Here is a 23,793-nt window from a genome sequence, read left to right as displayed (position 1 = left end):
AGATTCAAAGCGGGAGCTCTTTGATGATTTATTTATTATTATTGAATTGTATTACTATGATGCCCCATAATTGAAATTCTCTGGGCAGCGTGCATTTTTTTTTTTTAAAAAAAGTTAAGATTCATGATAAACAATTTTTAAAAATACAGCTGCAATGTAAAACATGGATTAAGAATTCAGTCTTTAAAGTTTAAAAAGCCAAAACCTCAAAACTCATTAAGAAGCCCCAGGAGGGCTGAATCTCTTAGCCACTGGTATCATTCTCAATTTGGTATGTGCAACACTTTGGAATAACAATGCATCATGCAAGTTGGTTTGTAAAGATGGCATAGGAGCCAACTCCTTGGGGCCGATGTCCCTTCGGTTCCCCCAATAAAATGTTTGAGGGAGCTAGGGTCCCCAAAGTTGAAGGGCATTGCCGTTCAAATCGTGTGTGTGCTCCACGTCTTGTGATCAATTATGTTGGGCAGGGCTTACCTCTCCCCACCCCAATATTTCATTTGTTGGCACGTCTGAGAGATGGAAGATTGTGTACAGGCATCAAGTGGTGCCTTCACCACTGCGTTGCCCGGCCATGCGGCTTTGCCCCAGTGCCATCATGCTCCTTGGGTGTGGAGGTGCCAGTGAGGCTGTCTTAGCAAGGGAGGTGACTTGGCGTCCCTCCTTCCCTCCCACCATCCTGTGACTCTCCAGAATAGCCACTCGGCTCAGCTGCTGCCTGCTTCGGCGAAAAGCAGCGAGTGACTCATAGCCTGAGCGGCTCGCCACACAGAATTTTAAATAAGGGAGCCAGAGCAGCCAATGTGCAGCTCGTCTCCAAGCAGAGCCAGTAACAGCGGATGGCTGCCTGCAGGAGGAGCAGGAAGCTGCTGCTGCTGCTGCACTGAAGAGGAGGAGGCAGAGGTGGTGGCGGAGGAGAGGAGGTGTTTCAAACAGCCGCCCTACCTGAGCCACTAGCAGGGAAATGGACACATGTTGAGTGATCTCCAGCAGCAGCAGCAGCAGGAGGAGGAAGGGCAAGAAGAGGCCAGTCACAGCAGCGTGAATTCGGTGGACCCCTGGCTGGAGGCAGGCAGCTCTCCTTCTCATCAGCAGCGAGGTACAGTATAGCCTCTTTCCCCACCCCCACTCCTGCCTTCATCCCATCCTGGTCCAGCATCCTCCGGTCCCTGACATTGCCAGGTGCAGGGCAGAAAGAGAGAGAGAGTCTTCCTCAGGGAGCAAAGCTGTGGATCTCATAGCAGGACTCTTTTTGATGGGCTTGCCTTCGCCTCTCTCGTGCTTGGCACACAGGTTTGGGGCTTTCTTTCTCTGGAGTGTCAAGTCCTTGCTGCAAAAAAATTAAATAAAATGAAATAAAAGGGAGTGAGGGCCCCCTAAGCATCTGCCAGGGCAGCAGAGGAGACTGCAGGGTATGTGCATGCTTTGTGAGTTGTTTGGAGAGCAGAATAAGGGGAGGGAGAACATTTCAGAACAGGCCGTGCATGTGTCTGCATTCTCACCGCCCAGCATGCCCACATTTGGACATGCCCACAGAAGATGCCAGTGATGTGTCCTGCTTGGGAAATCTGGAGCCTCCTGAACATGACAAGTGACAATGCAAGCCCCCTCCCCCAGTGCAAAATCTAGTGCAATAAATCAGCAATCCTTTGATGAGAGAGAGGGGGGGGTAATATGAGCTGAGACTCAGCTCTAGGGAGCAGGTCTCAGTTTGGGAAAATTTGAAGCAATGCAGATGAGAGTGCCTCTGAGCATGTATAGAGTACTTTCCCCTCACCAAACTGTGCTTGTAGGATCAGTGGCCAGGGCTTCCAGGTCAGAGGGTGTGCCTGTCAGTTAGGTGCAAGCTCCAGCACTGCTCACACACAGAAATTAACCACCACTGCGATCCCTCCAAAATATGCATATGCCACAGTATTCCTGGCATAGACACTCTCATTTGTGTGCGTGTGCTTTTGTACATGTCATGCCTTCAGTTCAGTCCCATCTTCTGCTCATTATTATCTCAGTGCGTGCTCCATGTCTCCAGTTTCTTATCATATTCAGGGGTCACTTCCTCCTCAGGCAGGGGTTTGAACTTTGGGCATGCGCTGAGTGAGATTTTGAGCCCTTGTCTCCTGCTCTGTTGCACAGGACACTGCATCTTGTCCATCTCTTGGTCTTCCTTTGGCGCCAACAGCCTATCATTTGGGAGTGACGTGCATCTCTCTAATCAAATCTGTCCTTTTCTTCCTCCTCTTGTTTATTGCCATGGGTCTAACAAGCTTCAGGTATGAGCCGCGCCCTGACCACGCTCAGCAGTGTATAAATACATGGCCTCAAAGCCCCCATAGTCTGAATGTAAAAGTGGGGACAGCTAGGCAAATAGACAAGGGAGTCCAAGTAAAATGATACTGGCTTGTATGAGAGAAAGATACATTATTGGCAAGGCTATAAAAGGTCGTAAGAATTAAGAGCTGCTTTAATCGTCAGCATCAGTGGCCCATCTGGCCTATTAACAGCAGCCTTTAAAGGAAGTGTCCACAGCACATGGCTTTACTAGATTAATGTCCTTGTCAATCACTCCCAGTAAGACTTGCTGACTCTTTAACAGCTGTTTGAGCAGCACAAATGCAGTAGGAGCAGGACTGGCGTGCAGGTACAGTGGTGGGAGGAGTTCCACTTTCTTCCAGCTTCTGGTAAAGAGAAGGCAAAAGTTTCCTTGCCAACCAAGAGCATCATGCAAAAATCTGGTTGACATCGTAGCCTCTGTCACTGTTTTCCTTCCTCCCCCACTTCTCCCCTGCTTCCAGCTGTTCCTAGCCATGCAGCTGCCCCTTCCCTGCCTCCTCCACTCTGGGCCACAGTCCCACGGAATGTCTGTTTGGGGCTTTCCACAGAGCCATGTCCTGCTACTGTTACTGACATCTACTTTTCTCAAGTTCCCTCCTCCGCCTTACCCTCTCGAGCACTCCCAGTCCTAGTATGTAACCAACTGAATGGAGTGGGCGAGGGCAAATGTCAAATGCAAATGATCCCATTCTTGCATTGCTGCAGTCTTGAACTGCCACCCTTTTGTCTGAGTATGGTCTTGGCAGGGGAAACCCTTGTGAAGAGGATGTATAACACACTGACCATAATGGAAAGGGAGTGCATGCTCAGGCTCAATCCCTGGCATTTCCAGTTAAAATCATCAGGTAGCAGATAAAGAGAAAGTCCTCTGCTGCAAACCCTTGGAGAACTACTTACCAGTCAGCATAAAGAAATACTGGGCTGAATGGGACCGATGCTCTGTCAAGTAAAAGGCAATATCATATGTCCATCTGTGATAACAGAAACGTATACCTAATTACATGGTGTGTGTCCCCTTTTATCCTCACAACAACCATTTGAAGTAGGTTGGGCTGAGAGAGAGGGAAAGTGATTCAGTCACCCAATGAGCTTCATGGTTGGATGGAAAGTCAAACTTAGACGTCCCAGGTCATTGTTGAATACTCAACCCCACAAACTATGTTTCTATTTTGGAGTCAGTCCACTTTCTCAGTCCCTTCTCATGGCGTTCTATACATTTTGAAAGGGGGAATTCTTTCATTTTTACGTTCTAAATAAATGAGTATTGAGACTGCATGGAAAGTAATACTCTCCAACCCAGAGGTCCCCCAAGCACCCCTTATTCATGGCATCATAGACACATACATACATTAATGAATGGATGAACCCAAGCTCAGTGTTAGATAGGAGAAGGAAGATGTTTCATATGCAGAAGGTCCCCGGTTCAATTCCTGGCAACTCTGGTTAAAAGCAAAACAAAACAAAAATAAGATGGTATGTGGGTGTTACAGGCAGATATACTTTGTGCTGCATGTGTATGTAATAATAATAATAATAAATTTTTATTTATACCCCGCCCTTCCCAGCCAAAAAACTGGGCTCAGGGCGGCTAGAATCAACTTTAGCTAGAATCATCTACATGCATAGGAGACCCTAATTCATTTTTAGACAATACCAGCAGCAGTCTTAACAAACTTGCTCTGGAGGCACTGAATTAAGTTTACAAAACTTCTTTTGGGACTACTCAGGAGGAAATGGTTTGTCAAGATCAGCCCAAGCCAACACAAAGTACAGTGAGTTGAAAGTTACAGAGGCAAATTAAAGCAAGAAATAAAGTGCATGTTTATAATTGCAATTAGCAAAAGTGGTACATTCACTATTACAGGGCAGGGTGTTGGTCATCTAAGCTACACAATAGCTATTATCGCCCAAGGAGCAGTATTTTGACATTCAGGGATAATTAGATGTTGAAGAAACAGCAGGCTCCAGCTTAGTGATTGCAGAGGCATTCCTTGTCTCAGAAATCTATTACTGTCTTAATTATGGTTAGGTTTAGTCAAATTCTTAGCCCAACATTTACCAGAATTTCTGCAAGCCTGCACCAGTATGTTTCTGACACTCTTCTGTGCTGAAATGTTGTTTTCAAGAAAGCTGTTTACAATGCTTTTCCAGGAGCTCTAACAATGTATGACTAACTGGGGTTTGTTTGTTTATTGCGTGTCATTATTTCCTCAATTTGTACACTAAGAGCAATCCTATACACGTCTGTTCAGAAGTAAGTCCTATTAAGCTCAATGGGACTTACTCCCAGGTAAATGTGTATAGGATTGCAGCCTAGATCCACAAAAGCAGTTTAATGTTACCTGCAATCCTATTGCTTAGAGACTTTTGCAATTCCTGTCCCAGAGGAGAGTTTACTTCCTCTCCCAGACAAAACAACCATTTGTATGCTTTAATGTATGGAGACATACACATATTGAAAGCTGACCAGCGCTTAAAACTGAAATGGAGCTCTTTTTTTAAAAAAACTAGCCAGGTGGGAGGGGGGACCCTCTCATGAGTCCTATTTAAATCCAGCAAGGAAGCAATGCTATCCACAGTCTACTTTGTCCAACTATTTTGAAGAGAAGACAGAAAATCCCCAGAGGGCTATTAAGAGACCAAGTCTCTGCTCAGTGAAACCCAGTAGCTACGTAGGGCTTACGCAAACAGAGGGATTACTCAGCTATGCTTCCTTGATTAGCTATAAATTACTGCCTTTTAACCCTTGCAATCATTTTCCTTTGCTTTGCTGTTTATTATTTACAAACATCTGTTGTGTCATCTCAAGCAGTTTGCCTGCGCTCTCAAAGTCCTTTTTCTATCCCCATAAAAAGGCTTTCCCTCCACATAACCCAGTACACAGCACACTTCCCACCCCCTTTTCTTTATGAGATTAGTGACTGGAATGGCACATGACTCTCCAGAGGAGGACATCATTAGACTTATCATTATTATTATGCCACACGCCATTCCTTTTACATCCTGACACTTAGTGGCATGCAATCTGAGCCAAGCAAGTTGTTGAGCTGTCCATAGCAATATCCAGGTCACTTTTCTGAGTGCTTATAATTAATTTAAAACTCAGTGTCTTGCGTAAGGGTGTCGCATGATTCTGAGCTGTGGCTCTTAACTTTCCATTAGTTCTTATTCATCACAAATATAGCTACACACCCTTGCCATTTCTCTGGTCCAGATGTCCATGTGTTCTATCCTTTCTCCACAGGTTATGCCACGCCTCAGACTTACTGGTTGCCTGCTAATGAAAGAGAAGGGTTGATATTTGCCCGAACATTGCATGACGGTCCATAGATCTTAAACCAAGATGGCAGATGGAAAAAATGCTCCTTTGGGAGGCATCTTCACTACAGTGCAGCAGGTGATTTTTTTTTGAGATATATTGTTGTTGTTGTTCAGTCGTTCAGTCATGTCCGACTCTTCGTGACCCCATGGACCAGAGCACGCCAGGTCCATTGAGATATATATATATATATGTGTATATATATATATATATATATATATATATATATATAATAGATTTGCTTTTCAAGCACTGGTAAAACATTTTTGCTGTGGAAAATGAGATTTGTGTACAAATTACTGCAGTTCTTTTGACTGAAGTTCTTTGACTATGAGCCCTTCTCAGAGTCTTCTCAGTTCACACATTACGTGGGAAAATCTATACCCTAGCTAGTTCACTGGCGTCAAGAGGAAAAAAGCACAACAGATTTGCACAACCAGTGAAAACAAGTCGTATAGCACTTAAGACTAACCAAATTTAGTTATATGATTCCATTTATGAATTGCTGCTCATAAATATCTCTAAGCAACTTTCCCACAAAAACACAGAAAATAAAAACAGCTTTAAACAATTCCATATCTTAAAAACAAAAACAATTTCACATAAAAAACATTTCAGATCCTATACAGATTGGGATAAATTGTGACATAAGTTTAAGGCTAGAGCTCTTTAAATCTTTAAGGTGTCACAAGACTTGCTTTTTCTGTGGCAGGCTAACATGACTACCCTTCTGAAGACATTGCAGCAGTGTTTATTCTTTGAAGTTTTGTATTCCAGAAGTGATAGCTCAAAGCATTTCCCCTCTTTAATACCCAGAAATGAGTTTTAAAAGGCATTGGGTTTGATCCTAAGATAAGTTAACTCAAGGAAGGTCATGGAATAAAAGTGTCCAGTTCCCTTACGTCTTCCTGAAGTCAACTTCACGTCACAAAAGCCTTTTCCAGAGGGTGAAGGCCTGTATGAATAATGTGCAATGGGGCACAGGGGGTTTCTGGGGAAGGGGAAAACTGACCAAAAGAAGGCAGGCCTCCACCTAATTTTGGGCAATCCCCCCTGATATGTTTTTTAGTGGGTGGGGGTAGCTGCAGGGGCAACAACAGGAAACTTTAATTCCATAGCTTTTAAAAACTAAATTCTCTTGAGATCCAAGCTCTCCTGTTTTTAATATATATTTATGGACTGGGCTTTCCTAGTGATGGTCAAGAGAAACAGAAAGCCTCTGTCTACAGATGGTTGCATAGGATCAACTTTTTCTATATGGATCAGTGATACTAGTCAGCCAGTCATTTTGCAATATTATAGAATATATCAATATAGCACTATTTATGCATATGGTGCTTTACAAAGAATGAGAGGGCAATGTGACATAGATTTGTTGCTGATACGACATAATAACCTATAGCCTTAATCAGGCTAGTGAAAGCTAGAGTTATCTGATAGGAATCTAGAAATACTGAATGTAAGATTTTGGAGGTGGAGTCACTCATTCTGCAAGTATTGTTACAAGGCTGCCCCAGGTGATCAGGAACTCACTATATCACTGGTATTCACTATATAACCTGTGGATCAAAAGATGGTTACTATAAATTTTTGGCGCATGAAGCAAATAATTGTGGACTTGAACAACTGACTTGTGTGATTTTGTGATATTATGAGATGTTCATGTCTGAAAGAAATGACCGATCTTTACTTTGTTTTCATTCTCCATGTGAAGTCCTCTGAATAAAGCTATTTTTAAATTATTATTTATTTATTTTACATTTGGAGTGTCTATATCACAATATGTCTGCAACTTTGATTCTCTATATGGAGGGAATCTAGTCATGTATTCTGTGCCCTGCACCTTAGACCAGGCTCCTTCAAGATCCACCAGAAATGATGCTTCAAAGTAATCCTTAATGTCTAAAATGATAGGCGCAGGGGTTCAGGCCTAAAAAATCCTTTATCATACTTTCTGCTGTGTAAGTTCAGCTGTGATCGCTCCATGTTGAGTGAAATGTGCTTCCTTCACAACCTTGCAGGTACTCTTTAAATGCACCAGGAATTAGTCCTGTAGCTGAAAGCAAATTCCAGGGCTGAGCCCTGTCTCAGATTAAGCCCTTGTGCAGGGGGGCCCTGCCTTTCCAGGAGCAATGGCAAAAGTGTACCTACACACCTGCATGTGTATTATGTACAGATGCACAGTAGCGCAGATAATGTAGCTTTTCTTGACTGTTTAGCTAGGGGTGGGTGTTGGGAGCTGTTCAGCGGTTTTACTTCCTATTCTGGTTCAGCAAGGACCTGTCACTGCTGGGCCTACTGTGTTGCCATGGTAACCGAGGAGTCCACAACAGCTTGGCACCAGCATTTCAGGCTAAATTGACAGGAATTCTTCTTCTTTTAACCAGTGTCTGCAGCTGAGGATTGGTAAGGGGTAAAACTGACAGAGCTCATAGCTGCAGGATTGAACTGTGGTGCTTGGAAAAGGCATAGGAAGGACTGAAATGGATCCAGAAAGAAAGGGGAGGTATCCAGAGCTGTACAGTAAAGTGGCCATAACAGATATTCCAAAGTGAAAGATTGTGAGGGAGAGCATGGGATGGGGTCAGAGCCTGTGGTAAAGACTCGGGATAGAAGAAGGCAAGATGGAAGAAAAAGACCAGAGGATCAGATGGGAGGGGAGGGAGTCTGGGATCACACAGGTGTGCTCTGTAGGCAACCAATAGGAAACATCAGACAACTGTGACATGGACTAGCCAACATTGGATCTCGCGATCCAAGCCTATGCCCTATATTTCTTGTTCTACCTGTCTCCTGAGGTGAATCGCCATTTATCCAATCTCTTTTTGGCTTTGCTCCTCCCGCCCTTCAAATAAACTGGAGACCAAGGGATCTTCTCCTTTCTGGAATGCAGGAGGGGATGAAAAAGAACTTGACAGTTAAAATATCAGATTGTGAGAGACACTGATCATAGAGGAGTGGAGAGAGAACAAGAGGAGAGAGTAAAGGAGGGTCTTGAACAGATGGATTTGGACACAGTCTGTTGTTCACCTTCTGGATATCTAAAATTGTACAGTGCACACGACAATAAACTTCACAGTCCCAATCTGGGGAAGAAGGCAGGCAAGATTAGGAAGGCAAGTTCAATTTAAATAGATATCTGGGTGGACAACCCTGCCAAACATTTTGCTTTCTGTTGTTTTGTGGGCTCTTGTGACCCCATCATTGTGAAATGTGAATATGCGAACTATTGGGGAAGGAGACTGGGAACAGGGAAAAGGGGTTAGCATTTTTCTATGCCTCTCTGTATCAAGAGACTGTTTTCAGGCACTGTGTGATTTATCATTTCTGTGGATTTGTGTGCAGGATGGGGAGGGTGCTGAGACGGCCTTTCCTGGCACGGAGGATGAGGAGGATTTGGACAAGACCTTGGCTATCGAACGGTTCGGAGACTTGATCAGCAAGTCTGTGCTAAGAGACCAGGAGAAGCTAGGTCGCAGCTACAGCGAGAGCGACTTTGAATGTACGTATGTCTTATAAACAAAATGGCCCCAGCTTACAATCAGAGCACAGACCAAGCACAGCCTTCAGGTAGGAACCATATTTAATGATATGGAAAGCCTGCTTACAATAGCCTATTTTTGGGTTGCCATATTTCAAAAAGTGAAAATCCGGCTTTTTTTTTTTTTTTTTTTACAATACTGCCTCCCCCCCCCCCCCCAATTGTGATTTTGAGCTTTTTTAAAAAATAAAATAAAATAAAATCTGGATTTCCCCAGGAATTGTAATCGATTTCTGAAAGTTCCGCACGGATGCTATATTCGGCAGATGAAACCTGGGGTATGTCCGGGAAATTCCGGACGTATGGCAGCCCTGTGTGTGTAAAACATTTATGGTCTTTCCATACCATCAAGCTCGGAAGTACTAGAGTTTACCCAATCCAACTAGAACTGAAACAAATGGAAATGATATTTTAAGAAGTGAACTTTACATTTTGCTTTTCAAAAACTTATACTCAACTTTTGCAACACTGTTTGGAGAATTTGGTGAAACGAGTGTGTATATGTCAGTAGTAACATTTCAGTGGCAACCCAACATTTTCAAACTGAAATCTGATATCTAGGGGGGAAAGGATTCACAAGTAAAAGTTTCAATTATTTGACTTCAAATATTGTCATTAATTCTATATATAGACAATATATCATATTGATCAGTTACTGTACAAATTATCCATTTGTCTCTCTGACTGGTGGCAATTGATTTTGAGTAGCTAATATCTGATTTCATTCTCCCCTTAAAGTTTATTGTAAAGCTGTTTCACTATGAAACCTTATTGGAGGTTGCTTCCTGGAAGCCAAACAGGCTATAGACAGGCAGTTTTTTCTGTTGCTGCCTAGAATTTATCAAAGAAGTTAGTTTCACATATTCGTCTGGCTGGAGTCCCAGATATCAGGCTTCAACCAAATTATTAACTTGTTTATTTCTGTACTGTTAGGAAAAATAGAGGGAGGCAGTGGGAGGTGACAGAGTTTCTTTGTGCTTGCAGGTGAGGCATATTTTCCTTGTTCATCTATCCTGAGAGAGAATGGAAGCAGCAGCAGCTGTTTCTTCTTGTGTAGAGGGTACTGTGAATACACATATAATATTTTTAGAGCAAGGAGGCTGACTTGGAGGAAGCACTCTCACTGGTTTCATTCTGAATGTTACTTTCCATTCCATGGCTGACTTCTTAATATATTTTTTTGCAAGTTTGAGGTGGAAGTTTGTCAGGCTGATTTGCTACTAGATACATGCAATATCATCAAGAACATCCCCCCATCCCTAAAGTAGTTTTGTACTTAAAAATATAAGTACAGTACCGGTAATAAGGCAATCAATAAATGCTCATGTGGCACTTTTGAAAAATTAACAAAAAGGTTTTCCTGAACTATAGAGGAGAAACAAGTGACAGGACAGCTAACTTTCATTCTATCCAGATTTCCCCCAATCTGGCTGCTGGTTGAGGTTGATGAGAAATGTAGTTCAAAACTACTGGAGAGCACCAAGTTGGGGGAAACTGTCATTTCTGTTGTGAAGCTTAGAGAAAGCCCACAGAGAGGCTGAAAAATAGACAGTCAGTCCTGTTTTTATATTATTTCTGTTTTCACCTTGATTGTAATATTAAAATAATTAAGTATGAAAAGAATAACTATTAGTGAACATGCTTGGATTCTAGCAAGCCACTGATTAGAAATACAAGGCCCATTTTCAACTACTGCATGATAGCCACCAGTACCAAGCAAAGGAAGCATGTGTGGCCGGTGGTGCATGCAGGACCCTGGGGTCTAGGCACACAGCCCAGATGTCTTGCTGGCAGTGACAAGCTAAAATTTGGTGTGTGAAGAATCCACTACAGTGCTACCAGTGTCTCGTAGTCAGCACAAGCAACTGCTCCCCTACCAAGAATTGATTGTGAACACAGGCACTTGGATCCACTTCCATCTAGATTTAAGCCTGCTTTGGGGACTAAATCAGCTTTGATTGCCTGATAGATGACCTGTATCAGGAGAGGGGCAGGGGGATTGTGACCTTGTTACTCTTACTTGTTCTCTCAGTGGCATTTGATACCATTGACCATGGTATCCTCCTGGATTGACTGAGTGGGGTGGACATTGGAGGCACTGTACTACACTTGTGCTGTTCCTGCCTGTGTGGTTGAGTCCAAAGAGCAATACTGGGGGGGGGGGCACTTCAAGCCCCTGACACTTGTGCTGCGGTGTTCCACATTGTCTCCAATGTTATTTAACATCTACATGAAGCCGCTAGGAAGCTTAGGGCAAAAAAATCCTGAATAAACTAGTGATCAACTGCAAAGGGGACTTGGAGATTTGTACATTTTGTATGAGAACTACCTTTTATTTCTATAACAAAGAATTTTAGTTGATTTGACCAGTGGTGTAGCAACGGAGGGGGGGGGGTGAGCTCCTGGTGCCACGTCTCTGGGGGTGACAAGGCATGCGGTTTGCCGGTGGCGGTGCTCCAGCGCCGTACGGATAGCTCCGGTATCCTCTGCTTGCGGCTGCAGCCACAAGCAGAGGATCCCGGCACCGTCCATTCGGCGCTGGAGTGCCAGCGCCGGCAACCCGCTATGTACAGTGCATGTACGGTGTTGCTACATACGATGTATGCGCCATACATAGCGACGCTGCACATGCGCGCTATGTAGCGACACCCCGCCCCCGGGTGCACGTCATGTTTGCCGCTCCGGGTGCTCGAGCAGCTTCCTATGCCACTGGATTTGACTATGGTTTTACTGTATATATAGTGACACTTGTTGTTTTTGGATGATGCCATGGCCTTTGGCTAGTGCAATAAAAGTTTTTGAAATTTATATGAAGCCGTTGGGAGCAGTCATTTGGAGTTTTGGAGCATGTTGCCATCAATACCCTGATGACACACAGCTCTTTCTCCATAGTATCTGAAACAGGACAGTGCGTGCAAGCCCTGGTAGACTGGATGATGGTCAATGAAATGCGTTTGAATCCTGGGAAGTTGGAGGCTATGTGGGTGGGTTGTTCCTCCTGTGTGTGGAAGATAAGCCAGTGATTTTCATAGTACATATCATTGCTAACTCATTTCCCACCAATTAAACATTTCTGACCAACATTTATTCTGCTTGCCCCCAAAATGCTGGCTGTTGCAGTTCATGGTTTTCTGTTTCCAAAGACATGCTCTGGTTTGTTTACAAGCAAATGGCAGCCCTTGCATTTAACAACATGTTTAACTGCATGTGCAGTTTTGGTGCTGATGGGGACTAATTCTGTGTTACGTTGCTAAGCTGCACAGAGCATCCTTCAGCTTCATTGCTAAATTCCAAATTAAAATGCTGTCAAACTCCATCAGATCTTTGACCTCGGACATGCAGGGATGCCTGGTAACATCCCCAAAACCAGAGTGCTCTGAGCTGTGAACTCAAAGCACTTCATTTCTATTTTAACACCAGTGTCCTTACCCTCCACAGACTAACGACTATAATATGCTATATTAAGATTCAACCGCTTCATAGAAGTAGAGAGGAATGTGGTGTAGACAAACCTATTTTAGAATAAACCCTGAGCAAAGCTTCGATATGCCTTACCCAAAAGGAATATTTATTTTAGAAGAACACAATGGTCAAATTCTTATTGTTGTTGTTTTTTAAATTGCCCTATGTCATAATAATTGTCACAGTTCTAGATCCATTTCCAGGATGACTTATTCTCTTGGCCTAGACAGCAGAACACAAGTCTGAGCCTATATTTGGTAGGCAGTATCTAGTTATAGTAACAGAGGTGCAGGTTAATGCTAAAGCTAAAAGAATATCACTTAGGACACGCCTTTTGTATAAGCCATGGTGTAATTTGGTATGATTGTCATAATCAAATCCATGTCATTCTAGGCCAATTGTATTGCAGTTCCCATGGAGACAGTGCTTGAGCTAATTTCCTTCAGCATCAAAGCTATAATAAACTAGCAAACAAGTAAAGCATTGAAAGCAAAAACACAAAACACAATGAAAAAACCACAGGAATATTGATGGAATCTGATCCGTCAAGTTATGATCCATGAAGTTATTTGGGGGCTTTGCTTGGCAACATGTAGAAACTTGTAAATGTTATGGCACTTCTTTTCCATGTATGATGATGGTAGTTTAAGGATGTTTTATACATGCTGGATCCTTCATGTTGTCTTGTCACTTTTTGATGGAGGATATTAGTCAGGAGTATAGATATGATACATAATATAATTTTATATGATATCTGCATGTAGATTATAGTGATGAAAATTATAAATATGCATTTTCACAGAGTAGTCTTTGAGGAAGTTGTTGTTGTTGTTGTTTGGCTGTAAGAAGTTCAAGCTTCCTACTTGTGGCACACACCATTGTTTAGACCACATAGCCTGAGTAACAACCACTACTGATTCCGATCCAGAGTATGGCTTACTCACAAAAGGGAGGCAAAGTGAATGCTAAAAAGGACTGGTAAAATTCAGGGTTGTTTCTTACTTACAGGATTAGACTGATAGACCTGGAAGCAAGGTGGCAGCTTTGGATGGTGAACAGAGTTGTATGGTGCACTGCTGTTTTGAGGGAAACATCAATGCTGTTTCTTGGATTGTTTCACTGACATCTGATGATTTCTTTGTATTTGGGGCTGCTCAGCGGTGCTCATTCATGTGGATGCTTCCACTATCACAGTCATGAACTCTACTGGAATATCTTACAAGGCAGGTCTGACTTTGGACAACTAACTACATCAGGGAGAGTAGTACTCCAGAGAGTAATGCACAGCCAAAGCCACAGCTGAGCCCAGGAACAAGAACAATCAAGATTCTTCTTTCACAAAGCATCTCTTCTTTATAAGCATGGCTTCACTCTGAAGATAGCCCCCTCATCCTCATCAGACCACATCTAAGGGGAAAACAACATATTACACATAAATGTGGGCAATGACACAATGGTGTCATTTTTTTAAAAGAAAAAAAGAAAAACAAGTTTTTTAAAAATGAAAAAGAGGCTGCAGGTTTGATAGAACTGGTGAGGAGGAGAGGGTATTTTTTTAACTCTTTCCCTCCTGCTGTTTTTCCCTGATTCGTTTATCTTTTTTCCCCATGGGGGGAAAAGCAGCTTGATTGGAAAACGGCTAGTGGGAAAGGATTAAGCGCCCTTTTCTCACCACTCCTCCAGTCAAATTTGTGGCTTCCTGGGGGTGGTTTTTTATTAATAATAAAATGATTATGACTTTGTGATTTGTATTTGTGTGTAAAGTGTAATTTGTCTGGTAGAAAGTTGAGCATCCTAGAAAAAATATTAAAGCTAACTCCTATTGCTTCAGTTACAGGTAGGTAGCCGTGTTGGTCTGCCATAGTCAGAACAAAATAAATAAATAAATAAAATATCCTTCCAGTAGCACCTTAGAGACCAACTAAGTTTGTTCTTCGTATGTGCTTTTGTCTGCATGCACACCTCAGATACACTGAAATAGAAGTCACCAGACCCTTATATATAGTGAGAGAGTGGGGAGGGGTATTACTCAGAAGGGTGGTGGGAATGGGTGATTGCTTCCTTAAAAGATATTCTGGAACTCTTTTGAGCCTTGCAGCCATTTCTCATGCATTTTGCTTTGGTTTGATAGGACTACTGTGGCTACGAGCCCTACTTTAAAGAGAAGAGTTCTGTATTTGAAGGGCTATCCAGTCAAACTCCAGTTTAAGGGTAAATAACTATAGGAATGGAGAGCAGGGGCCTTGAAGTTGCCCATCACCAGTTAACACCTGCTCAGCAGACTGCAAGCATGCAGTTCACCTTGTCCAAGTCTTCCCACTATGGTGAAATCTATTGTACTTCTGTTTAAATGATAGTCATTCTGTGCCCACCTGCAAATATTTTATCTCTACAGTACATATAAATCTGTGCCCTCTTCTCTTTTTGGTGATATGTTTCCTCTTTTTTGACAATGTGTACTGGTAAGTGGCTACCCTAGATGAAGCAGTGAAATCCTCACACCCAGGACTAGTTGGAGTCCCTGCCTCTTCACTGTGCCAGTAAGGTGTAGTTTCCAGATTCCATCTGGAATTCCATGCTGCTGCTACTTACTCAGTGAAGTGAAATTCGTTGTTTTTGCATTCAAAAATATAGCATTCATCGGTTGCTTTAGCAAAAGTCTTTCCCTAGGCTGCCACCTACAGCCATGTTATGGTAAAGCTGATCCTGACTCAATTTTGTTCTTTTTCTTAAAATAGATCCTGGTAATGCTTAATGGTTGAGATAGAGTTACAGAGTTTTGCAAAGTTAGATTGAGGGGAAATACTGAATCCAAGCAGGATGGAGTGGCTTTCTGATAATTGCAGCTTACTGATTTATGCCTGATTTCATTTTCAAATCGCTTTCCACGTTAAAGACTGAGAATGGCTAATCTGTGAGGTCCACTGCTTAGAGAGGATATTATATTTGCTGGGAAGACACACACACACACACACATTTTACTGAAGAAAACTGTATCATGGAGGCAACAGGAACTGAGTATTGGGCTCAGGACAGATAAAATATGCAATTCTGAGATATTTTGGGGGTGCCATAGGGGTTGTTAGACTTCCCTTAGAAAGGGATGTGGGAGCACTGTGGTCTAAACCACTGAGCCTCTTGGGCTTGCCAATCGGAAGGTCAGCGGATTGAATCTGTGTGACGGTGGTGAGCTCCCATTGCTCTGTCCCAGTTTCTGCCAACCTTGCAGTTCGAAGGCACACCAGTGTAAGTAGATAAATAGGTAATGCTGTGGTGGGAAGGTAAACAGTGGTTTCCGTGTGCTCTGGGACTCATCACGGTGTCCTGTGCACTAGTAGCGGTTTAGTCATGCTGGCCACATGACCCGGAAAGCTATTGGTGGACAAATGCCAGCATGGGCATAGCCAAGGGGGGCAGCTGTCTCCCCTAGAGCAAGTAAAATAATCAAAATATTTAACTAACTGACCAATCACATCGGTTCTGCCCCCACTAACAAAAGTCCTGCACCCCTAACAAAGTCCTGCCCTTCCTAACAAAAATCCTGTCTACAACCATGAATGCCAGCTCTCTCGGCCTGAAAAGTGAGATGAGCAAAACACCCCATAGTCACCTTTGACTGGACTTAACCATCCAGGGGTCCTTTACCTTTGCCTTTACCTCTTAGAAAGTTTAAAGCCATATAAAGCAGATGATGTAGTTTCTTTCTTACAGTGACTGAGAAAGAAATGCCTGTGTTGCTGGAGGGGGGCATTGCTCAGTGGTAAAGCACATAGGTCCCATATTCAATCCTCAGCATCTCTAGCTAGATCTGCAGAGTCACTGCCGGTCAATATAGACAGTACTGAGCTAGATGGACCAGTGGTCTGACTCAGTATAAAGCAGCTTCCTGAGTTCTTTGGGTGTGTTGCAGTGGGAATCCTAGCAGGGACAAGAAAAGCTTGCTAAAATGGAGTGTAGGTGTTTTCTGTCTTTTCTTCCCCAATCCCCGTTTGCCATTCCCTGCAGGATGCTTTCCTGCCCTCTCTCCATGATGCAATCCCTCCCTCTGTTTCTTTCCCACAGTCCATCGCCAGACATCCCACCACATCCATCACCCCCTCTCCACCCACCTGCCTCTCCCCTACAAGAAGAGACTTCCTCACTCTGACAGAAAGAAGAAGAAAAAGAAAAAACCAAGAAAGACCTCTGTACCTCCCTCTGATGTCACCCCCACCATCCAGGAGGTGGAGGAAGAGGAAGAAGAGGAGGAGGAAGAAGAGGAAGCAGAATCTGAAGGGGAGGAGGTTCTAGAGAAGGATGCCTCGGCAGAGTCTGACCTTGAAGCCTCTCCCAAAGGAGAGTCTCATGGCAAACCAAAAGCAGGGCTGGCAGAAGGAAGCATTGAGGTGAGAGATTTCCTGCTCACACAGCAACAAGGGCCATGGGCTTGGAGATGCATATACAAGAATTAGGTACGGTGGAAACAAGGTTGAAAGATTTCCAGTACCCCCTGTGTTATGATGAAGCAGTGCAGATATTTTGTAGTGCTGGCTGACCAGACCATTAGTCAGAGTGTGGGTGTTACCTCAGGCAGCTGGTTTTTAGCATCATGAAAAGATAGCAAAGTGTTAGTTATTTCATCTATTATTGTATATTTATTTCTAGAGTGAGGTGCTTTTGATCTTTTCTGTTTCAGAAGCCAAAAGAACTTGGCCAGCCTCGACTTGGGTATGTGTGTGTGCCATTTGTTGTTCTGCCATAGGCAGCAAAAAATTTTTGGGCCAGCCCCGATTGTATGTGATTGTGTGCATGTGCATTATCTGTGGAATAATCACATATAGTGGTACCTTGGTTTAAGAACAGCTTAGTTTATGAACAACTTGGATTAAGAACACTGCAAACCCGGAAGTAGGTGTTTTGGTTTGTGAACTTTGCCTTGGAATAAGAATATGTTTCGCTTCCCGTTGAGTCTGTTCCATTTGTAAATTGAGTCCCCTGCTGCTATGGGAAAGCACGCCTTGGTTTAAGAACACTTTGGTTTCAGAACAGACTTCCGGGACGTATTAAGTTCATAAACCAAGGTACCACTGTAGTATGAAACAGCTGGATAGTATGAAGCATATGGGGAAAAAATTGGGTAGATGGCAGTTTTCCAAATGATAAAGACTCACAGCCTTCTTTCTTTTTGTCAGTCTTAGCCAGGGCAATAGGAGTGGCATTTCCCAGGCTTCCTGACTGCTATGCCAGATAGGCTCTTTGCTTTGCTTCATTACAGTTTATCATTGGGAGTGATGAGGAGGAGGAAGAGGAGAAGGAGGAGGAGGAAGCCTGTGGCAGCCCATGCCCTTTGCCATTTCATGTGGCAGAGGAATGCAGTCACCTCTCTCCACTCCCTTATCTCTCCGATCTGCTGCCAGAGAAGGGACCTATTTCTTCCAAAAGGTAAGAGGGCTCAGGTCTTTACATGGTTTGGGCTTCAGATGGGATGCAGATGTTGTGGGTAGTGAAATAAAGGTGCTTGTATGTTCCCAATTCATGACCAAAATATTACTCTGAAGACCCAAACACAGGTGGGACTGGGCTTAATTCGAGTCACATGTAATCCAAGTTTAGTTCTAGAACCTATTTCCAATTTCCAAGTTCAGTCCTGGAATTTGTAAATAGCTAGGGAGTGTGGATCTTTCTTTTCATAACTGAGAAAAATGTGTGATGCCATCAGTGTGCTATATGCTTCTGGGCTTGAATTAGGGAGATATAAGCTCAAATCTCTGCTTTGCCTTGAAGCCCTCTGGGTGACCTTGGCCCAGTCACTATCTCAGATTGTCCTATCACTGAGGGTATGTTGTGAGGTTATTATGGAATAACCCCCATGTACCGTGCCCTGAGCTCTTTGAAGAACATGATACAAATGTGATTGTTAACAATCATCACAACAGGCCCTCATGCACCTGAGATTAGAGGTCAATTTTCCCAGGCAGAAGACCTGTTTTCCAAGCAAGCTTAAGCAGTGAGCAGCTTTGGTTTTTAGAAGTGGTAGCTCTGAAGTAACAAGATACTCCATCAATTGGATGGAGAGGGTTCGTTTGCAGGGTTCATCCTTCCCACCAGGAAATAGCTTGTTTCTGCTGAGGCAACATTCTCCCCTGCTTCCAGAATTGTTTAAAAAGGTAAAGGTAAAGGGACCCCTGACCGTTAGGTCCAGTCGCGGACATTTAGGAGAGATCAAAAGTATGTAGCCAGTCTCGTTCCCTGGCTCGCCTCCCTTCTAGGAACAACTTTTCCTATTGGAATGCCTGTGCCAACATCACACCCTCTGTTGCTGGTCTCTACAGTTTCCCTGGATATAAAGATAACAGAGTTTGGGACAAGCGCAAACTTTGGAGTCAGGTGCCAAGTGGGCAACGGGCAAGCTACGACTTGAAGGAGAGGGTGTGTATCGGCAGCATGACCGCTATGGAGAGTGCCACCTACCAGCGAATTCCCACAGATGAAGCTGAGGCTCAGATGCTGGCTTCTGCTGACCTGGATGATATGAAAAGTGAGGTTCCGATTGGGCCCTGGTGCTGGGGGTGGGGGTGATAGTGATGGTGTCTCCCTGCCAAGACTCTCTCCTAGTGCAGCACTGAATGCATATGGGAGGCTTATAAATGCATAAATATTGCTATGCTGCATAGAACAATAGCCCTTTGTACTAAAAGTGGGCAATTAGATTGCGCAGTAGCTTTCACAAGAAAGACACAATGAAGGTATATGTACCTTTTGTTTATCCCTCATATATTTAGTACTTAGATGGATACCGCCTCTAAAAGAGGTTGTGTTTTTGGCTATCACAGCGTGCTCATTTATATTAATGGCTATTATAATATCTTCTAACAATGGCTTCCATAGGTTAATTATGCATTGTGTGAAGAAATGGTTCTTTGTTTGTTTTTAAGCCTACTGTTTCTCTGTATTGATCAATAACCACAAGCTTTTGTATTTGCGAAGATTTATGGTCCAATCCTCCACATATTTACTCAGATTATAAGCCTCTGAGTTCAGTGGGACTTAAGTAACTCTTAAGTAAATATGCGTAGGATTGTAAGCAGAGAATAATTGTTCCTGTTTTCTCTGTCCGCCCCAGACATGATTCTGCCAACCACTGTTTGTACCTCCTCTGACCACCTTTTTTATGAAGAGCTAAAAACCTAACTGGTTCCCTAGACCCCAAATGATCCCTCTACTCTCTGAGATCAGCACAAAGAAGTGCTACTTGCACCTACTCTAGTGTCAAATTGTTTACCCAAGCCACACAAAAATAATTCCTCCTGTCAGAACTGCCTCCATCTTCCAGGCAGAAATAGGCACATTTTAAGCCAGGCATAGGCAACCTCGGCCCTCCAGATGTTTTGAAACTACAATTCCCATCATCCCTGACTGCTGGTCCTGTTAGCTAGGGATCATGGGAGTTGTAGTCCCAAAACATCTGGAGGGCCGAGGTTGCCTATGCCTGCTTTAAGCCCAGGTCCTAAGAACAAAATAGTAGCCCTGCTGGATCAGACCAAAGGTCTATGTTGTCCAGCATCCTGTTTTTCACAGGGATGAACGAGATGCCTATGGAAAACCCACAAAAGCCCTTTCCTACTGTTCTCCAGTAACTGGTATTCAGTGGCATGCTGCCTTTGCTTCAGAAGGTAGTATGTGTAGCCATCATGACTAGCAGCCTCTGATAGCCTTGCCCTCCATGAATTTGTCTAAATAATTTTTAAAGCTTGTCCAAATTGGTGGCCATTCCCACATCTTGAGGTAGCAAATTCCATATGTGATGTGTGAATAAGTAATTCATTTTGTCTGTCTGGAATCCCCCACCATTCAGTTTCCTTGGATGATCTCTAGGCAATAGCAGACAGTGTGGTTGGGCAGTGATGCTCACTTGACCTCCCAACAGCTAAGTTGCTGCTGCTAAATGGGAAAGGAGGGAAGTGGGGAAGCAGTAGGAAATTCAGCACAGTGCAAACATACTGGCAGGAGTGGCAGATTAGCTCCATCAGTAGATTTGTGCTTTGCTGGACTTCCCACTGCCTCTTTCCCCCTCCCCCTCTCCTTCCTGGTAATCAGTAGGGACTCAGCTATTGGGAGGTTAGGCGAGTGCTGCCACCCTGCCATGCCTTCCACTACTGCCCCCAAGTTCAAGTATTATATGAAAGGAAGAAAAAGTCTCTATTCAGGCCCTCGTGAATATGTCAAAAATATCCTAAATGTTGCTGTAAGTCATTAGATAGTCTCAGTGCATAAGCACTGCCTTAAAGGTTTATTTAAAATGTGCAATGACTTTATTGAAAGGAATATAAGGTGTAAGAGTCTGGAATAGAGGTAAGAAAAAGAACTGCACTGAAATAAATTAATGGGAACTTAGCTTATATTTTGAAATTAGTTCGTAGGAAACCCTTACTTGTGAGGCTTAAATAAATTTGTGCTTAAAATCTATGAATCTATGAATGTAAAACCTAGTTTTTCTTCGGTGATGTATCTCATGTTAACAACATTCATATGTAACACAAATGCCACAAGGAATGAGTAAATGGCAGGGAAGCAGGAGAGCAAGATCTGGTAAAGTCTCTTGACAAATTATTCAGGCATGGAGGGGGTCAAACTAGAACTTGCAAAGGAAACACAGAATTCTCAAAATAACACTAATGTGGGGAGTGGGGGGGCATTTGCGGGGGAGAATCAGCAGGCAGGATGGGAGTGTGTAGCCTTCCACCTGCTGATTATCCCCTGGAAGTGTCCTTCCCTTGGACTGATTAATTCCCTTCCCTGGAGCTAAAAACTGGAAACTGGAAACTAGCCTAATTGGGAGGTGGGGGTAGCTACCTAGGGCATTTTCAGAGGATAATAAGCAGGCAAGGGTGTGGGAATGTTTAGGGATGCAGGAGAGGATATACTGTTTATTATACCCTATTCCAACTTGTGTTAACAAGTCCCAGAACTTAGCAGAGTTTTTATTCCCCTTTTTAACACACACAGCAGATAGCTTGCTCAGGTTCGCTAGAACCTCTATAATAATACTGTCCTGGTGTTTCCCCCTTCTAATTCCCTCCTAAAATAAGACACAACACAGTCTTCTATAAAAGTATAAAGAGTTTACTTACAAGTATCATCTGTTCACAATCGGATCCCAGAAGGCAGACTTTTAGCTTAGAAAATATAATATACATTAGGAGACTAATCCTTAAAGGCGATAGCTCCTTCTCCTCTCTTGACTGGAGGCCAAGAGAGCATCTTGCCTAAGCACATGTTGCTGTGTTGAAAGCGAGTCGAAAAGAGAAAGATGGAGTCTGGCCCCTGTGCTTTTGTCTTTACTTGCACAGGTGAGGCCACACCCACCTCTAGTAACTCAGAGGAAGTCTGTGTCTCCCCAGGAGAAACAGGAAGTTCTGACTGGCTGACTGAGACCCCCTTTCATGTCCACTCTAGGGATGTTGTATTTGACTACTCCCGTGTTTCACATCCCACAAAGGGATGGTTTGAACACTGCTTTCTTCCACCCACAGATCCTTCTCGGTGAGTGCCAAGCACTGCCATTACCTCTGCAAAGGTGAAGTTGGGTGCTTGCTTTTGACAACATAACCTCTAGTGTGGCCCAAAGCCAGGAAGGAAGCAGACTGAAATAGGTTGTGTGGGGAGATTGATGGATATGAATCATCTGACTTAAGCCTACTAGGCTTAAGCCTACTATCTGTGACTGCTCGTAAAGTGAACCTTACGTTAGTACCACGCTATACCCTAGTTTGCAATCAGTGAGAGATTTGTGTCCAGTGCAAATAGCATCTTTAGAAAAGGGCTTTTTCTCAGGACCACAGCAGGGAAGAAAATGGTTAAATTTCCTCTCAGGGCTGGATGGGATAATCGTTACATGTTAAATGCAAAGACATATTTAGCATCATGTGTAGTTTGGCCCTTACACAGGTAGTGCAGTGTGTCAGGCTCCCAACTTGATCTCCCCAAAATCAAGTTTTTAGAACCCCTTCTGCATTTCCTCTCCACTCTGGAAATATTTTCCCCTTCCTTCCCCCTCCTCTCCTGTCCCCATATTAAACATGGTTATGTATTATTGTGTGCTGACACAAATCATAGTTAAATCAAACAAGGTTCCCTTATAACTCTTGTTTACAAATCCACTTCCTTTTCAGGGTTTGATTCCTGAATAATATCCTGTTCATACCAGGGTGAGGTGGGTCAATGGCAATGGAAAGTAGTTCTGTAATATCTGCTGTATTGTATCTTCTTGCCAGCCCAAAACTACCAGGGCAAATAATTTCTGGGTTGTTTCTTTCAACAATACTTTAAGGAAAAACCACTGTAATCACTAGAGCCAGAAAAATGCATGTTCAGTGTCTACATGGAACTTTGTCATTCATTCTTCAGCTTAGTTCACACCTACACTCCCAACACTGTATTCAGAATCCACTGGTGAGAATTCTCTAGGCCTTAGTGCACTAGAGAAAAAGTCTTGAAATACTTAACTTCCTTTCTAGCTCTGGCCAATGACCCACAGTCTAGATGTGGTCTTCTGTTGCCAAGGGCTCAGTTTTGATTTATGAGTTTATGTCTTAAGATGCTGTCCATCCATAATTGACTGGGTGGAATTCTGAGATGGTCAGGCAGGCCCTGTATCTTCCCATGACTTTTATTTTCCCTACTGACTTTCTTGGCTCAGAGTTATCAGCAACCTTTTGTCTGCTGAGAGATGCATTTTATCTCCTGAAGGGAGTGGCCACATTAGATCCAGTTTCCTGCTCAGAGGATCTGGTGTTGTTGCAATTGCTGAGAAGTTTCAAAGCCATTAGGATTCAGTTTATGTACATGTACATGCATGGGCTGTGCTCTATGCCATGTCCCCCCCTTATGCTGGTCCTCTATGTGAGAGCACAGAAGAGACGTCATGGAAATGCCAGCTCTGAGCCCCAGGACACAGAAAAGCCAATAGGCTGCTTTCCAGGCTTCAGTGGGAGGAGACACCAAAAGAGTGTAAGGGGGCACAACAGGCAGTGTCACAAGCCAAGGAACCTCTTCCAGCAGCACATGTATTGGATCTCCTACAGCAAACTTCCTACTGAGCTGTGGCAGTGAGCAAGGATACGTATATGCTCCCTTGGACTCCAAGCAAGCAGGAGAAGTC

General features: G+C 43.4%; 1 protein-coding gene across 3 annotated transcripts in view; it reads left to right on the top strand.

The window, feature by feature from the left end:
- The first annotated feature begins 755 nt into the window (after positions 1-755).
- Positions 756-23,793, top strand: part of SLC4A3 (solute carrier family 4 member 3) — a 45,315-nt gene continuing 22,277 nt past the window's right edge. Inside the window, exons 1-7 of one of the 3 annotated variants that reach the window (XM_033159776.1) lie at positions 756-1,099; positions 5,576-5,728; positions 8,996-9,152; positions 16,716-17,038; positions 17,298-17,360; positions 17,908-18,074; positions 18,965-19,170. In XM_033159776.1, the coding sequence (XP_033015667.1) occupies positions 5,675-5,728; positions 8,996-9,152; positions 16,716-17,038; positions 17,298-17,360; positions 17,908-18,074; positions 18,965-19,170 (970 nt within the window). In that variant the 5' untranslated portion in view covers positions 756-1,099; positions 5,576-5,674. The remainder of the gene's footprint in view (positions 1,100-5,575; positions 5,729-8,995; positions 9,153-16,715; positions 17,039-17,297; positions 17,361-17,907; positions 18,075-18,964; positions 19,171-23,793) is intronic. The other 2 variants (XM_033159760.1, XM_033159768.1) reach the window with 2 other exon arrangements.

The sequence above is a fragment of the Lacerta agilis genome, chromosome 1, assembly GCF_009819535.1.
Source record: "Lacerta agilis isolate rLacAgi1 chromosome 1, rLacAgi1.pri, whole genome shotgun sequence".
Classification (NCBI taxonomy): domain Eukaryota; kingdom Metazoa; phylum Chordata; class Lepidosauria; order Squamata; family Lacertidae; genus Lacerta; species Lacerta agilis.
The sequence above is the reverse complement of the archived record's forward strand: the minus strand, read 5'-3'. Positions and strand labels throughout refer to the sequence as shown.